The sequence below is a fragment of the Panthera onca genome, chromosome D4 (genome assembly GCF_046562875.1).
Source record: "Panthera onca isolate mPanOnc1 chromosome D4, mPanOnc1 haplotype 2, whole genome shotgun sequence".
Lineage (NCBI taxonomy): Eukaryota > Metazoa > Chordata > Mammalia > Carnivora > Felidae > Panthera > Panthera onca.
Genome location: NC_138351.1, coordinates 8,234,268 through 8,252,981, shown reverse-complemented (window position 1 = coordinate 8,252,981; position 18,714 = coordinate 8,234,268). Strand labels below are relative to the sequence as shown.

The window sequence follows — 18,714 nt, the reverse complement described above, 5'->3', positions numbered from 1 at the left end:
GGGGTGCTACTGGCATCTAGTGGGTAGAGGCCAGGGGTGCAGCTAAGTGTGCCAAGTAGTGCCCAAGACAGTCCCTCCACCACAAATAACTCCCCGTTCCCAATGTCAACAGTGCAAGGCTGTGAAGCCCTGCCCTAATGAGTAGGACAGCACACCTTGCTAGACGATGTAAGACAGCCCCTGGGACAGACAGAAACTCCATCAAATACAGACTTAAATAGTAAAGCACTGAATATGCTTTATTTCACAGTCATTGGATAGAAACGTGCACACACAGAGCTTTTAAGCACGGTCATAATCTCCATTTTCTCTCTGCAGTTACCCTCAATAGCTCAGCACAGAGAGAAAAAACAAAGGAAATGAGTAGGTGCCAGAAAGATGGGAGACAGGAGGCAACAGAAGGGAAAATTAAATGTAAAGAGAAAAAAAAAAAAAAGTCCCTTCCCTGGATATAGCGTGACATAACACTTCAGTAAACCAGAAGAGGCATCCCTTTGGAGCCAGTGAAGTTTTACTGCCATCGACATGAACATCATAAAATTTTCCAAAAGCTGAAACGTAAGGTTTTGTTCCCTACTTATCCTAATTCACAGTAAACAAACCCAATCCACAGTACAGAAAAGGTTTCCCGTTAAGCAGTTTCTATAGTAAAGAGAAATGTAATCGTATGATCTTAAAATTAAAATTATTTTCGCAGACTCAAAGGGCTTCCCTGGCCAAGAACAGAGTCCCTGAGCCTTTCACACAACACATACATTTAGGATGTGAACTAGAGTGAAACCCCTGAGAGACCCCAGCCAGTAGTCTTTCCTACTGCTCCTTCTCAGCACTTATTTATAAAGACCTTCTTAGAGCAGTTCTCGAAGCAGAAGTCAGCCAAGCACGTGAGAAGATGCATTTGGGAACACAAGATACCATCAAATTCACTGAGAAATTAATTTATTAAGAGACAGAACCTCAGCATCTCGCTGTTGAAATGGTAGAAAAAAAAATACTACCCACTGCTTGCTGTGTCCCCTCAACACACACTGACCAACAAGTCACCCAGTCTGTTCCTCAACTCCTGTCCCCTCAATGTCATCCCAATGGCAGCACTGACTTAATGTTATTTTTCAGTGTCTGCTCACATACTGTTAAGTTCTATACGAGCGAAAATATACAGATCCTGCCGGTAACATTCCCTCGATTCAAAAGCATAAAACCATGATGGTAGAAATCTGTAGATTCTCTTGGAACATTCCGCCTTGTCTTCTGTCTGCCTCTCTTCCAGGCTGGAGACAAGACACAGGAGTGCCAAAGGCAGGCCCGTCTGAAGCAGACTCCCCAATCCTGTCTTTTTCTCTTCAATGGCCCCTTGAGATTCTTACAGGCAGATGGGAGGTGGTCAGGACAACATAACAAAGCCGGGGAAAGGGGACACAAGGTATCTATCTGGTAGAGAAAGGTTCCCCTTTCCTTTCACCCAGCCCTTGAGGAACCCAGACATACAGACATCAATGTCTTCACGTCTCTATTTCTCACTTTGCTTTGTATCTGGTCAGCCCATCTCACAGCCTTAGATACCGTCAGCACACAGGTGACCCCGTGATCATGCCAGTCTATGCTTTTCTTACCTCCAGACCCGCCACGGGGGCTCATCACAGGTTCCTTAAAACCAACTCTGAAACTGAACCCTCTGCTTCCTCCCCAAACCTCCCCCATCTCAGTTCAAGGTAACTCCCACCCTCCCAGATGTGCAAGCCAAACCCTGGGGTCCTCCCTGACCCTTCCATCTCCCACACTCCATTTCCAACCCATCAGGAAATCCTGCCAGGTCCAGCTTGTTTCTACATAGCCAGAATGCCACCGCTTATCCCAACTTCCACCTCTGGACATAAGCAGGAAGACCAGAGAGAGGGCGACTGCAATGACCCTCCTCCTGGAAGTCTGGTCTTCCTGTCCCTGCCTCTTGTTCCACTTCAATACACTCTCCATATGGCACCCAATAACTGTATTAAAACACAAATCTGACTGTCTCCCCCTTCTACTCAAAACAAGGCCCTGAACAACTTACCCCCCATTTTTTCCCCTCACCTCGTCTTCTGTCTCCAACTTGCTCACTTCTCTCCAGTCACCCTGGGCTCCTTGATGTTTCCAGAATTTGTCAGGCTAACACTCCTGCCTCATGGCCTTTGGACTTCCTGTTGTCTCTGCCCGAAACTTTCTTCCCCCAGATACCTGCATGACATATTACCTCCCCCTCTAGAGCCTAACCCCCAAGGGGACAGGGAACTTGGGGTTGATCTGTTCACTGCGGTATCCCCGGGGCCTAAATGTGACATCGGCATGAAATAGTTGCTCACTTTCAGAGACCGCAGAGAAGACACACACCTCTAAGCAGATGAATGACCCTGCCCTAAGATGTAAATGTAAACTAAATATTTAAATTTATCTAAAAGATCTTTAAGGGACACTGTTATAAAATAACCTTATTATAATAATTTTTCCGTACGAACGCAATGTTTTTATTGAACCCTTGTCACAGGATCGAGATTCAACATATTATTTACGTATGTGAGTAAAAAATGAGAAAACAAAATCAAGCATTTTAGAGATGGTCAGTACAACATATTTTAGAAATACACGAATTCTGTACTTAGAGATTTATATTGCTCCCCTCCCCCACCCCCACCCCCTTCAATTAAGCCTGTTCTAATCTTGGCCAAGTGAGAATCCAGCTTCAGAATTTCATTCCCAGGCACAGCTGTTTGACAAGTGCAGCAGGAGCTTGTCAAGACAACTGGAAGCATCAATCCTTTGGAACACAATGGGCTTCTTTTCCTTTCTTTCTTCTTTTTTTTTTCTTTTTTTTTGTCAGCCCCTATTACTCGCCAATGGTAATTAGCCAGCCAATCTTTGGAGGAAACGTACTATCAGGCAACTAAAAATGCCTTTTACGAAACTCCTCCCTGAAAATAAATCACTGACACTGCAAATGGTCAACAGACACTCTTTAATTTTAAATGAAATGCCCGTTGATTTACCAGGGTCTGTGTTCCTGACCCTGTGGTCTAGCGAAATTCATTTCTCCCCTGAAATTCTGAATCCAAGAAAAGTGACAGTGACACGGCTTTTGGTTTTGATTCACTATCTCGACGGAATAAAGCAGTGAGAGTGATTTCTCCATCATTTGCTCAGATCATCCAGCTCCTTCCTTGGCCGGTGCCGTTGTGAAGGCCCCGTTTCCCGGACACGGCAAAGAACCAGGCTTACGGTCAAAGCTGGCCTTCCCGGGGCCCACGGTGGGGCAGGCTCAGGGCGACCCAGACCCAACTCAAGCTGCCAGAGTCTTCCCCAGGGGTGGCTGCATGCGCTGGGCTTGAGGAGGGACACACCTGCTCCACAGGGACAACCAGAGACGGTGACAATAAACTCCAGCCCCGTGCCAAGAACCCAGACATGCCCCACGTCCATTTATGATGCAGCTTGGGGCTCGCAGGAGAACAAAACAACAGTACCTGCCTCACGGTCACAGCTCTATAACAACACCCCACACAGCTCCCACCAACGCCTTCGACAAGTTTCGACAAGTGCAGCTGAATCACTTGAGATGGGCCAAAAGGTCAGGGCCCTGAAACCTCGCCAGCCTGATTATCTAAAGCCACTGGAAAGCACTCCCTGTGTTTCAGAGAACAGGTAGACTTTCCACTACACAAAAGCAGCTTTGTTTCTGTATCGGCGACGCCTCCTAATTAGAATCGATGATTTTTTTTTTTATTGTCGCTCCTGATAAGCTTGTTTACCTAGCTTCATTTTCCTAAAACACTTGAAACGTTTCTAGGAAGGGTGAATGTCGGCAGAATGCTGAGACAGGCCTTGAACCTGGGCTGTGGCACTGCATGATGTTTACAATTTGTCATCCTTGGGGGTAATTCTGCAAGCTTAAACACACCAAAGGACAGAGTGTAAAGAGCCAGGCAATTTCATTTTGTTTGAATATATTTATGGAAATGGACCAAAAGTGTCCATAGAGGCACATTGTCATTTTTTCCTTGAGTGTGTGCCAGTCCATGACCAAAGGCAAGCATTCGGAGACTAGAAGAGCATTTATGACCACACTGTATCAAATAAGCTGCTTTATGAACAGATGGGGAATATTGTGTTTCAGGGTCTTAGTAAAATAGCCCTTCACACCAAATTTCTGTTCACAGTGGTGGATCTCTCAGTGATTCACTCGTGACCTTGCCCTTGATAATGAGCAGATCTCCCTCAAGGGTGAGTGCCTGTGGGACACGAAGACATCAGGCATCCTCATGACTTAGACAGATGATGAGCAGTGGGGAATTATGCACCAAGAACATGTAATTTGGACAAGGTGGGAAAAAACTGAGTAATTCACTTGAGATAACAAGAGTTTTCCCAGCAGTGGTGACTGTATGGTGATGGAATCCTTGGAGAGTAAATAAAAAAAAAAAAAATGGTTGGGCTGAAAAAGATCCACTAAGTTGAAAAGCAAGTCATAGGAGCCAGCGCTGGTAAGAAAGAAGAAATGGTCTTTCACGAGACCACTTTGACCACGTGGGGTCGCCACTCACGGAAAGCTCAAAGATCAAAACTAAAATGCATCTTCTTTTCAAGGGGATACAGAGAACCAGGAGAAGTCAGGGGTGTGCTCAACCTCCTCCTACGCACACAGAAAGACCATCCTCTCCAACCTCCCTTACATTTAGCTGGGGTCAAGTGACTGATTTCTGGCCAATGGGATGCAGAAAAAAGTAAAGCGTGTCACTTTCAGACCCGGCTCCTAATGTCTGTTTCTCAACATCCCGTCTTTCACACTAGACTCAGAGTGCCATTCGATGGAAGGATCCTGAGTCACTGTATGATCACAAGCTGTATTAGAACATGAGTAAGAAATAAACCTTCATCATACCAAGTCACTGAGACTTGGGGCTGCCTGTTACAGAAGTTATCTTAATATATTATAATAATGATGCTTCCTTATTAGCAATTGCCTTTTTGAATGTCATGTTATTGCCTAAGAGTTATGTCTCATCTCGTTCTCAGGCAGGATGATTTCGCAGCCCTGCAGGAGCCATGACGGAAATTAATTTGTTTTCAGATCAGTAGAACACAGGTTATCCATGGGGGAGAGGGGCACATGGCATCATTTTCTAAGATTTGAGAGAGAACAAACTATCCTTCTGTTTCCTAGAAACTCACTCAAGGAATTTTTTAGCTTTTTATTATGAGAAATTTCAAATCATCATACAAGCAGTAACAACAGAATAATGGACCTCCATGTATCCATCACCTAACTCCAAGCATATGGATATACAGATATATGTATCTGTATATGCACATATACTGATACACACACACACACACACACACACACACACACATACAGGTAGATAAACAAGTATGTATGCATATATATTTGAGGTCTACTATATGTTAATCTAATCACTGAGCTGGGAACTGTGGGCAGGACTCAAAGGTGAATAATGACCTTGGAGTTTATAGTAGAAAGAAGAGAGTATGAATCTCAAACTCCATGAATTACTTCACTCTGAGGGCTACAGTGAGGATTAAAGTAAGCTAGTAGCTCAGAGTTTGTAGCATGGTTATTTGCCTCTCCAACACATGTCCCTGAAGGAGTTTCTCTCCAAGGGAGAGGTTTACTTCCTTCCTAGTGAAAACTGGCTAACCAACCCCTGGGAGAACCAGCCCTGCATCTTTTCTCAGCCATTCACCATCTATATGTATGAATTTTATCTTTGCTGAAGTTCTTTCCCCAAAGCAAAGCTTGAAAAGGTAGAAAGAAAAATATGATGCAAAGCAAGGGGCCCTGACGCACCATGGAAATTCGCAGGGAAGGGGAAATGGCAGGAGTCACCACAAACGCAACAGAAGATAAATTTCCACTTTTGCTGAAGGTGGGGACCCCCACTTTCCTCTCATTAAAACTGCTCACACCCACCCCCAAGTCTATTCTCTTGGCTAACAAAGCACCATTTGATCTTTTCACTCCAGAAACTGTGACAGGGAATGGAAGAAAGGAACAGTAGAAGAGAAAGAGTTTAGAAGTAGCCATGTTTCTCATCAAAGGATAGGATTACCGGGCCTGATATCCAGGCCAATTTAAAGGACTTTCAAATAAACATTCTAAAACACAGAAATCATTCTGGAAGAGAGAAGCCTGAGACGCCGCCTTCTAAGTTTTAAGAGCAAGACTAATCAGATGCTCTATCTGGAACCCTCTGAACACCTGTGCCCCCTGTGGTTGGCTCTGCACTGTGCTGGTCACACAGGCAAACGGCCCGACCTGGCGAGGTGCGATCCCCAGGCGACTGCTAGAGCAGGCAGCTCAAGAAACAAAAGGCCCCTCTCTCCTTCCACTGCCCTCCCCTCTCTAGAGGCACGAGGCCCTACAGTGTTGAGCCAGAATCACTGGGGATGGGCACCATTTTGAGAACTGATTTAATTTGTACCCCTCTAACCATCTCAACACGTGGAGCTCTGTTCTGCATTGATTCAGTCTGAGCAGAAAACAATTCCAAAGTAAATCAGTCTGAGCAGAAAACAATTCCAAAGTAAATCTTAGCAGTGGGGGGAAAGTCTTGAAAGGGTTGACAGGCTCAGCATAAGGAACACCCGTCCAAAGCTTTGTTGAACACCACTTCACTCTCTTTACAGATTATAAAAAGGAAACATTTAACTAACAGAAAGTTACTCATACACAGGATAATGTATGCAGCCTCTGTCCACATCTTAATCATTCTACATAACTGATCAAATAGCTCTGGTCTCTGGTCTCTCCCAGATTTAGTTTTTTTTTCTTTAAAGTCCATCACAGAAAATGCTTTCATGCTTGTCTTCACTTATGTGTTTCCCTGGCTGATCACTTGGCCTAAGAAAACTTCCTGTTTCACGTGATAGTGGCCAAGAGATACATTCTAATGAAGTTTTAAACTAGAAACTTTAAGAGACAACGAGATGGTTTGGGGGAGGCAGTTTCATTTCACAAGCATCAAAGTACAGGACTTGCTACCTCGCTGATGCTGCCTCCTAAGTTTTGCTTGTTTTGTTTTTTTTGTATTATCTGGATTTGCAATACTATTAAGTGTGTAATTCTTTCTAGTTTTCAAAACATTATCCCTATTTGATACTTACAGACCCTTTATTATTGGTCCAAGGTAAATTTCCAGCCTCCTTTCCTTCTCCTACCTACTCCTGGACCAAACTACGTGGGAATTGTTTCTTTTCCTGGGCTCTTTCACACCACTGTGTTATTAGCACATATTGTGGCCCTTCCCTTGAATGGCCTCCTTCCCTTTCTCTGCAAGAACGCCTGTCTTCTTTCAAGATGAAGTTACCTTCTCCAAGAAGCCTGCCCAGACTCTACAAATAGTTGGAAGCTTCTTCCCCTGTTTCGACATGAAAACAATTTGCATGGATCTCTATCAAAGCCTTGTTTCACTACTGTGTAAATAACTGTTTACAGAGTTATCACCCCTAGAAGACTATAAGCTCCTCAAGGAAATATCTCATTTATTTCTGTAACTCCCAGCTTCCAGGACAGGGCATGACACACGGCTTGTACCAAGTGACCAAATAAATGAATGGACACACACTGATTGACCGGATACACCAGTGCATATTCTATTTGGGGAGGACAGCTCTACATGTCGGTTTTCCCAGGACAAGCCTTGTAATATACTGATATTCTAGCGACACAGAACCCCTTCCGCTCTCAAAAGCATCCCTATTTGAATAATAAATGAATTCTACAATCACCCTAAGTTTGGAGCCTGGTATCATTACTCATGCACACTGCCCCTGCCTACCCAGAGCCGGGTCATCTTATTTTCCGATTTCTCAACAACTTTTCAAATTAAACTGTGTCTTAATTCTTCAAAATTCTCCCTCAAAAGGGTTAGTCGTTCTCCCTACTCAAGCCCAGTGTCTATGGCCCAAGAAAATAAAAGTAGATAGTGCGCCACAACGTAAGCACACCCAGGTTTCATTCTGTTTTCTCACCAAATTCCTATCTACGCCAACTTCCTCTATGAGCGATGAGACCTGTTAAACCAACCCATCTCCCCTCTGGATGCGGCTGCCCATAGTTTGAGCCGACGGGGCATCCAGCCCAGCCAGCCAGGTACTGTGCTCGCCAGTCGTACATCCACTGCCTGGCGTTGGAACGTCCATTGTCCTATTGATAGTCCATTGTCCCATTGATAGTCTAGACGCCCTACCTGGTAATTATAGTAGAAACTAATAAATCTGCACGGAAAGAAAAATAAAACATCTCTTTTCCACATCCTTCTCCCCGGAGCTTGAAGAAAACACTTCTGGAAAGATCAAAGAGAATCAGACTACCTCTTTTTTTTTTTTTTTTTTTTTTTGGACAAATTAACGTTTGGTCTTTCACTCTACACACTCAGATTCTGTCTGGACTCCGAGATGTCAGCACGACCAAAGGTAATCAAGACATATTCCAAAGGTCACAGAAGACATTTCTAATAAATTGCCAAACTAATTTTACACTGGTGCAGTCTGAAGGAACTAAGAAAAACACACCTTAGAATCCATATAGGAGCAAACGTCAAAAGGTTTGAAATACATTCCCCTAATCAGATCGTTCATGCGAAGATTTACATAATTCTTTCTAATTTTAAAAACATAATTTCGGGGCATGAAATCAGAGAAAAACCACAAAGCAAATATGAACTAAAAGGAACATTAACCGTCATGTAGTTAATGATTTTGTTTCATGAGGATAAAGCCTCCAAATATTTAACCTCTTAGGATTCCTCTCATTATCTATTGTTTTTCATTAATCCTAGAATTGCAGGGCAAAGAAACAAAAACCACGATTCGCTTTGAAACGTTTGCCCAAATCTGCTATGAATTTATTTTCAGGACAGAGTTCATGAAAGGCCAGCTCTCCAGGTAAAATGGATTAAATGCCTTCTAAAGGGAAATAAAATTAAACCACTACCAAATGGAAGGCTTCTAAACTGTGTTTTGGGATGTGAAATTCAATTTGACAGACGCCTTATAGACTGTGGTCGATGCCCCATCTGATGAGAATTTCTGTGGCTTTACTTTCACCTGCACCAAGGGGTTTGTAATTTATGGTAACATATATATGTCTACAGTATGTCGAACATGTAAATATGCCAGGATCTCTTTCTTAGGTAAAATCAATGGGAAAAAAAAAAAATCTTGCGATTTAGAATTTCTTTTCTCTTTTTTCTTTTTTTTAATCACAGAGCTCGCATTAACTATTTGACAGACTGATGCCTCGTGGGATAGAACTTGGAAACCACACTCTCTCTGATCTTTACCAGATGTTTCGCTGGTGGTGTTTCAGCCTCCAGAGGCAAAGAGGATATTAATGTTAATTTTATTTATTTAATCACATCAGGCAGATTTGATAAAAGGGAAAATTCAATATTTTGGTAATTTACCAACTCTTCAGAAACATCCCTGGTAGCAAAAGTGTTTTGAAGATCATTTTATATTAAAAGCAGAAAGGCTGCATTTCCTTTACCTTTAAAAATGGGAACAAGGTGGCAGATTCGCCTGTTGCACTTTTAACTCAGGGGGGCAGGAAGGGGCGATGACATACATCGCTCAGCACAGTCTCATCCCAACCTTCGCCTGACTATTAATTGCAAAGGAGGGGTACCTTGACACAAAAGGGATGCTCAGCTGAAAGCCTTCTGCCACTACCAGAGTCCCTCGATCATCATCGTATTTCTTGTCTCTGAATGTTATTCCAAGGGAACAAGAAATTACCCTAATCACTGTCAGGACGGTGGACATAATGAAGATGTGGTCGCTACAAAACACTGCCTCCCCACACCTTAACTGAAATGACAGAGCCGGCCTTCATTTCCTTAGAGTTCAATGTCAGAACGCGGAAGCTTTCAGAGCACCGGTGCCCACCCTTGGCTCCACTCTAGAATCACCTGGGAAGTAGTCCCCGGGACCAATGACATCACAGGCTCCGGGGTGGGACCCAGGTCTGGGTCCTTTATAAAGCCTTTCAGGCAATTCTAATGTCAGCCAAGGTTAAGAACCACCTGCTTGCAGGTGCTAAGTAGGCAAGAGGCAAACAACTTAGTAGTCTAAGAAAAATCACGTCATTTCTCCAGCTCTGTTCTCGTCATCTGAAAAAAAAAAATGATATGTATGGAAGGGAGGTGGAGTGTTAGACTCATTATTGACTTTCTTTTATTTGTAGGTAATTCATACTTACAGTTATGAAATATTTCAAACAGCATAGCACAGAAAATATTTTAAGATACCTATGACACCTATATTACTACCACCCAAGCTAAAAAGAACTTAATATTTGTTTCCATTCTCTCACTCTTGGAAAACAGATGGGGCGAAATACCTATCCCATTTCTTCTTACTTCTTTCCTCCCTAGAAGTATCCACTATTCTAAGGTTACTGATTGTCCTGCCCAGTCCAATTTTATTGTTTAACCAAGTAATTATATGTCTGCAACAACTATATAACACTGATTAGTGTGTGTCTAAATCTATACACATTGTATTACACTGCATATACCCTTTTATGCATTTAATTTTTTTCATGCAACATTGTTTTCTGAGATGTATCCACACTGATATCTATCTATCCATCTATCCTATCCATCCATCTACCCATTCATCTATAGAGATTTATACACAGTTCGTTAATTTTAAACTCCTTTCTATTATTTCATTAAGAATAAATCACAGTTTATTGATTTATTTCATCTATGGACAGATCATTTACCTTTTTTTTTTTTAAAGAAACAGAAGTACAATAAACATCTTTTTGCATATGGCCCTGTCACCATATGCAAGAGTTTCTCTAGGGTAGACATATGGACATGGTTTTGTTGGATATGCTCACATTTTTTTAACCTTTAAATTTTTTTTTAATTTCAGAAAGAGAAAGAGCATGAGAAAGCAGGGGAGAGTGTCAGAGGGAGAGGGTGAGGCGGGGGCGGGGGGAAGAGAGAGAGAGAGAGAGAGAGAGAGAGAGAGAGAGAGAAAGAGAGAGAGAAGGAACTCGTAAGCAGGTTCTGGCTTAGCAGGAACCCAATGCAAGGCTCAATCCCACGACACTGGTGTCATGACCTGAGCCAAAATCAGAGTCGGATGCTCAACCGACTCAGCGACCCAGGCGCATCTGGATATGCTCACTTCTACCTTTACTAGATATTCCCCAATTGCTTTCCCAAAGTGGTTACACCAATTACTCTTACCAGCAACGTTAATGCATTCCTCGTTCTCTCTGTCCTCACCAATACTTGACATTATGAGGATTTATTAATTGCTCCCCATTTGAAGGTTATAAAGTGGTCACGAATAGTTATAGTTTCCTACGGTCTCTTCTGCTCATTTAACTGTGGCCACTGCATCAGTGCCAAGCCTTATCAAAATAACAAAAGAAAGGATGTGATTGAAAAAGCTTCCTCCAAAGTTTACAGTGAATTTACTTTTCCTCAAGAAATGTCTTACATGGCTAATGCTGGCCCATGAACCCATAAATCAGGCCATTAAAGAGGAATGGGGACATGGCCCCAGCTCTGTATTTATTTTCTTGTATTCCATAATCCAATGTTACTTAAAAAGCAAACTGCCCAATATTCTAGCCAAAGCAAACAGTCCGGACTTTGCCAGGCAAAATGCCTGTGGAGAAATGAGTCAATTCATACAAAATTCAAAGCTGTCTTTGGTCAGTGACATTTTCGTGAAAATCTGTGGGTGGGTCAAAGTCTTGCAAAATTCCTTTTTGCCATTGGATAAAATTCATCCAGGAAAAATAAGCAAAATTAAGTGGCGACCCACATTCCCCCTAATTCCCTTCTTAACACTCCCTAACCTCCCAGCACAACTGCTTGCTGTTGTATGCCAAGGCAAGCCATCAGTGTTTCTGATGCTGGCAATAGAACGGCTCACTGTCCCCCTTTTGCCCCTGCTCGCTCTGCTCCCATCAGATAGGCTTTCTCACAAGAAGTACTGGCAGACAGAGTGTGCCTGATCTCATTCAGAATACACCTTCCTGGGAACGCTACCCGGGCGTTAACACATTCTTCAACTTCGTGGCTAAAAGACCTGTGGTCCAGACGTTCTCGGTGGGCGCTCTATTGGAACCATTGCGATGGCTGCTGTTAGAGATGGTTAATGTCTATCGATAATTTGGAATGATACTTTATGTTGCCTTTTGAGGACCGTGAAACAGGGGTTTGAGAAAGAAAGAAATTCTGAGGCTCCGTGACTTGTTCTGACTTGAGTGAGCGAACCCTTCTCATCTCAGAAAAACATAAAAGACTTCAGCACAGTCGTACCTGGGAATGCTCAAAAGTTTTGGTGAAATCTGAGATTCATCAGTGTTGGGATTGGTCTACCATCCGGAAGGTCGAAACAGAATGATTCGGCATCTAGAAATGGCTTCAGTTAGTAGACGGCAGTGAGCGGACTCAGGTATTTTTAATATAATGTTGCCATATCCCGGTTTCTGATTTAATGGCGGGTCTGTCTGTCTGATTGCCCGCCGAGGACTTCCCTTCTCCAGGCCCTTGCCACTGGCTGGGAATATCTCTGTCATCGGGGCCAGGCCTGGAAAGAGAGCAGCCGGTCTGGCTTTCCACAGAAGAAGAAGAATGAGATGTAGAGAAGGGTGGAGTTGTTTGGGCGGGAAAGAGAAAAGAAACCGTTCTCTTCTTCCAGTAAGTTAACCAAATAATAAATGAGCAATCCTCCCCCCGTTCTGCCACCTCAAATCCAGAGTGATCCGGATCCCAGAGTTCTGGGTGAGACAGACGAGTTACAGTCAGAGATTCTGAGAGCACGTTCTCCCCATGCGTGAGCTGGAATGTGGCATCCAGAGAGAACACCGGCACTAGTCTCTTACCGTAAGCATGCTGTCGCTGAATAGCCCCGTCACACACCCTTCTGCCACCATGACTTCCAGAAGCACAGTGTGCTGCTTGTAGCCATGGTCACCAAACACAATTGGGTCATCACATCTTTCTTGGGTCAAGAAGCTAAGTGAGTGAAAATGATGACTAACTCTAACTACGGTTCAGAGAAAATTAAGAGCAGTTAAACATACGTGAAACAAAAGTGAACTGGGGCCTATAATTTAAGCTGCTCCTAGCCTTTGTGGCATGTGACACGGCCACAAAAACCCAAAGATCACTTCATGTCTCTAAGAGATGAATGTGGTCATTTGACTTGGCAACCATCTGGAGCTTTGAATCAACTACCATCAGATTTCAAAGCAGTGGGAGATGAAATATTTCAGTGTTAACAATTCTTTGTGTCTGGATTCCAAGAGTGTAGAGACTGGTTTTGCAAAAGGCAGAAAATGCATCCTTTCAGATGAGTATCCACGTTAAGTACGGCGTCTTCTCCCCGTGGCCACAGCCTGAGTGGACCACCGAGCTCCACAGCAAAGGTATTTGCTGCCCCTCAGCTAGAACCCTACAAATCAAGCAGATGACATACGGCGACATAATAGTTGTGAAAGACACAGCGCTTACACTGTGTACGTTTTATATGAAAACGGATACCTTCCTGCTAAAAAACATACAGTCCCAAGACTAGAATTGCAGTATTAGTCGGCTCCAAAGAAACGCTGTTTTGTATAAATACATTTACACTGTAGCATGTGTGACTTAATGCGCTGTGGGTCTAGATTTGATAGGCCAGCATCAAATCTGGCAATCTGAATTTTTTGGTTCCATCCAGAAGTGGGAAGTACGCAGACTAGGGAAGAAAAGAATTCATCTCCCGTACCCATCCTGAATAATACAATGAAAAGCTATCCAGAGGTCTGCAAATGCTCACCTCTCAGCTTATTCTTTCACCGAAGTATTTCTATTTTTAATAGTCATCGTGCACTTTAGCAAAAGTCAACTTTATAAAGTTATACGCCGCTGCAAAGTCTGGGAACAGTGGGAAAATGGGGAAACCCGACTGCACAAAAATTAATTTTGCAATGCAAAAAATATTTTTTGGATAATTCAAGCCTTTATGTTTATTTCAGCAAAGCCAAATCCAGCAAACTATTTTCAGCCAGGATTAGTCAGAACTAAAAGGTTGGACTGTTTTCCTTCAGAGACCGAATGTCTTTCCTGCCTGCAATAGGCCCGTGTGTTCCAAACCGAGTAAATGGAATTGCCTTCAATTGCTTGTCTCTTTCTGGCATTTTTAATGCAGAACCCTACTGACAGAGCAAGGTTTTGCTGCCTGAAATGTAATTATTCTTTTCACTCATATAACCTGGCATTCCCACAACGTATCAGCTTCTGGTTTTCCTCAAGAAAAATCGCAACATGGGGCAGAAGGTAACGGCAAGAAATGCAATTTCATTGCACCAGAAATTCTTAAAACTCTTTCAGAAATACCTACTGGATAGTAAAAAGGTGCTTCCAATACCTGCATTACAGCTATCACCTGTCTGGTTCGCTTTTACATAAATCGGACAACGTGACCAATCTACAATCAAACACAAACATGGCCCAGGTTCTTTCTCATCAAGACCTACTACAGCGAGGAGCGACGCTGGCCAGGGTCTGAATCAGTTCCTTTTCGAGATGATTTATACATTTCACGCATTCGGTGAGCGGCGGCATATCCAATATCCGGGGAGCACTTACAATTCTCGGATTTTAACTCCGAAAGAAATAGTCCTGTCCATCTAAACTAATATAAAACACATGTCCTTCTCCTTCAAAGAGTTAAGCGAGCTGTCTGAGATTGTGCAAAGCTGCCCTATGATCCCAAGGGTGATGTCCTGCTTGTAAACCCTCAGGGTTTCTGCTAGGTGTGAAATGATTGTGAAATCACTTAAGGGTCCTATTATTCAAAAATAGTAAGTTTTGCCAAGAAACAGACACAGTTCCAGGATCGATGTCGTGAAAAGGGGAGGCAGGGGAGAAAGAGACGCTACGCCCGCTCCCTTCCACACCAAAGTCCCCTCTTGCTTCCTTCTTCTTGTACTTCCCCACAAAATTGTCTCTCCTTAAAATCCAGCAAGATCCTGTGAGATCCTGCTTCTGTGGTATCCCCTGGGTGTTGTTATGCCGGCTATAAATCATTAACTAGTCTCACAAGCCCGGAGTGCCGCGGTGTGGGTGTATGCGGCAACATTTTTACTAGCCAAGTCGCTAAGTGTGAGTTCCTTTCCAAATATCAGAACTACACCCTCCTCCAACCCCAGCGCTCGCCCAGTTATTGGAGGGGAGGAAAAAAATCACTGACTATTTGCTTTGGAAAAAAAGCTGAAGCTCGCTGGTAGGCAGTGTGTGTTTCTCTGCCCTGCACATTTCAGCAACTTCAAGCTGGTGCCTGGGAGGCAGGGATTTTCCAAGATTCTGGACAGCGCGGCCGATATCCACCTCCCCCTGACGTTTTGGGACCACGTTACGTCCGCAGAAGAGCATCGAGAGGTGGAGAGAGACCACCGCCGCTAATAATTTAAAACAACCTTTCCTGTCCCAGGGCTGAAGGGAAGTCGCCTTTCGTGGATCCCTAGGCCCGCGCGTATCCAAATTCCGTAAACCCGAGGAGGAGCTCCGACTGGCGGCCAAGTTCGGAAAGACCCCCGTGCACCTGCAGCGACCCCCCGCGACCCTGAGGAGACTCACCGTGCACTTGTTGGGCTTCTCCCCGGAGTGGACTCGCATGTGGATCAGCAGTTTGTACCGGGCGTTGAACGGCTTGTACCTGCGAGGACAGCCGGCCCAGAAGCAAGTGAAGTCTTCCCCTTTGCGCTGGTCGATGTGAACCTTCTCGATGTGGCGCACAAGTTCCTCCTGCTGCTCGTACAGGGCGCTGCAGTCGATCCAGCGACAGCAGTGTTTGCCCCCCGCGTCTTCCACGTCGCCGTCCTCGTCCAGCGCGGCCCGGGGCAGGGCCAGCGGCGGGGCGCGGGGGCCCAGCTCCGGGTGGTGCAGGTGTGGGTGGGCGTGGTAGGGGGGCGGGGGGCCCTGGGGGGCCGTCGGCAGCGGGGGCAGCGGGACCGCGGGGGGCAGGTCCAGGGCGCCCCCCGGGAAGTCGTCCAGGCGCTCGGTCTTGAGCAGGCCGGCCGGCTGGCCGTCGGGGTCGGGCAGGCCGTGCTGCACCACCGTGTTGGCGACCAGGCCGGGCTGCGGGCCCCCGTGCTCCAGCTGCTGCATGCGCTCGTACTCCAGCGCGCCGTCCTCGCCGTAGGCCGGGGGCGCAGGGCCCCCGCCCCCGCCCGCCCCCCGCACCCCCTTCTGGCCGCTGGGCCCCGAGCACGGCGAGGGGATGCAGCTTCCGCGCACGCCGAGGAAGTGCCCGTAGACCTCGGGCTGCGGGGACACGTTGGCCGGGGAAGCCCTCGACCCGTTGATGTAGGCCACCAGCGACGTGGGCGAGGTGCGGATGATGGTATTGAAGTCTATCCCAATGCCATCGGACAGCGGGGACAAGGACAGCGCTCTCTTCTTGGAGCGGGCCGAGTGGGACCTGGCCGACGAGTGCCGGGGGCTCGGGTAAGGAGAGTGGCTGTTGTCCACGCCGAAAAGGTAGGACGGCAGTGAGTTAGAGACATTATTGCTGGACATGGCTGTCCCCGGAGGAAGGCTAAGGAGGTCCCCTAGATCGATGCCATTCTGGGAGCCGTGGCTGGAGGGCAGCGACGGGACAGCCCTGTAGCCATGAGACCACTCTTGTTTCACGCTCAAGGCCGACTGACTTTCCGTCAGACTCAAAGTCGTGGACGCCAAAGACTCACGAGAAGTAAGGGACCTGGAACAGCAGCCAGAAAGGGGGGGGGGGGGGGAAGACAAACATTTTAGCAGGATATGGATTGCTTAAGAGCTAAAAGAACACTGCATTGACAATCCCTTAAGTATTTCCCCTAATTACATTCTCGGCTAAACACACATTCTTTGGCTAAGATAAAACCCAAGGCTTTTAGTTCCAGGTAAATAACATTTTACCAAGAAGAACAATAGCGGCTAATGCTCACTGGAATCACAAAACAAAAGATCTATTGTTATAAATAATCTTAATACTTTAATGATAATAAATAGCCCTTGCTTTGTTTTTAAATATCTTTTTTAATGTCAGGGGAAAAATTTAGAGACCTGGGAATAATTACTGATGCCATTTCATGGCAAACCAAATAAGCAAGTATTTATTAAGCGCTTACTATACACAGCACACTACAGATAGACATTGCAGGGGATACGAGTCTAAACAGAGTTCCACCCTTTGAGCTTATTCTATTTGGCTAAGTAAAACAGAAACCCATGCTTCATTTGGGGGGAAAAGAAGTGAATCCTCAAAGTCAAATGGTCATCCAGGGGACCCAATACTAATTTCACAACATTTCACTGATGATCAGGAATTCTAAAGATTTCTTGAAGAGATAGCAACTCACTCCCTCAGCGCTCAGTGACAACATCAAATCAACGCAGGAAATGAAAATATACAAAAGACAGCTATGATACATAAGGGAATGACAGCCTGAAAAATCAAGCCCTATTTGGAATTATGCACTTGGGCCATGCAGGGCTTAACGACGCTTGCTAGTCTGGGGTTTTCCGCGAGTCCCTGTACTTAATTAGAGCAGCCCTGGGACCAAGAGCAGATTTTCTGCATTTAGGAGAGTCCACTTTGGCAACAATCTGTCTCCTGTTCTTCTTACCCTTTACGAAACATGCCCCATGGGTCACAGTCTTTACCTGCATCTCAAAATGGCTTGTAACGTAGTCTGGCCACTTGAAAATTCGTTTCGCTTTACTGGGACACCACTGCCTTAAAAAGCGTTGAAAGGAAATGTCCAACCCTTGGACGTAAATTCGTCACGAAGAGGTTAGCTGTATCACTCACTTGATTTCCTGATGCAGACAGGGTATCTATCAGAAAAACCTGGCTCATTCTTATGTACCTGCACTGGCTTTCTACGGAGATTTTTTTCTGCCCCCCCCCCCCCCCCCCGCCGCCAAAAATTAACCAAAACGAAATACTCAACAGAGCATCTCTCTTCCCAGAACGAACCCATTTACTATACTACAGCTGTGGTACAGCAACCTGTTGCAAAGAACTGAGGGAAAGGAGAGAAGCATTCCCATCCCATCTGTTCCTCCAGCTCCTTCTCACTAAATGGGAGCCAGGAACACTGTTTCCTACAAGTATGAGATATCAGTAAGAAAACATCTTGACTCTCAAATGCACAGGATAAGGTGATAGATAACACCGTTATCGATGTGATGTTTCCATCGAGTGAAGTAATGTTTACCAATGACAAACACAGCAGGAATTTACGTCCAGTTGCCCTTGACACAGATTTTTTTTTTTCACCATCCCCATTTTTATATTCGGGCTGAAGTCCTTTTGCAAGCCCCAAAGTGGTTTCTGAACCATCCGTGTTTGTTTTTTTTTTAATTCCCCGCGGACATTTTCAATTATTTCCCCCCGCACACCTGCAGCGTGCAAGGACTCCTTGCAGAAATCAGCTCAGGGCTCCTGGTGATGGGATGTCAAGGGCCTTTTGGTCCCTTCCCCAGAGAGATTCCGGAATTGCTTTCTGACCCAAGCCAAATCAGTAGTCGTGTCATATATGAGGCAAAGACAACTGACTTTGCTTTACACCCTGAGGTCGAGAAGGTTTACAGAACATTCTCAAATGGTCCATTTGCCTGGTCACTGTCATACTGGAGCATTTCAGGTTTTTAAGCAGTG

General features: G+C 45.0%; 1 protein-coding gene across 5 annotated transcripts in view; it reads right to left on the bottom strand.

The window, feature by feature from the left end:
- Nucleotides 1–18,714, bottom strand: part of GLIS3 (GLIS family zinc finger 3) — a 451,944-nt gene that overhangs the window by 283,717 nt on the left and 149,513 nt on the right. For all 5 annotated transcript variants that reach the window (XM_060610168.3, XM_078436065.2, XM_060610173.3 and 2 more), the window contains one exon: nucleotides 15,648–16,773. In XM_060610168.3, the coding sequence (XP_060466151.2) occupies nucleotides 15,648–16,773 (1,126 nt within the window). The remainder of the gene's footprint in view (nucleotides 1–15,647; nucleotides 16,774–18,714) is intronic.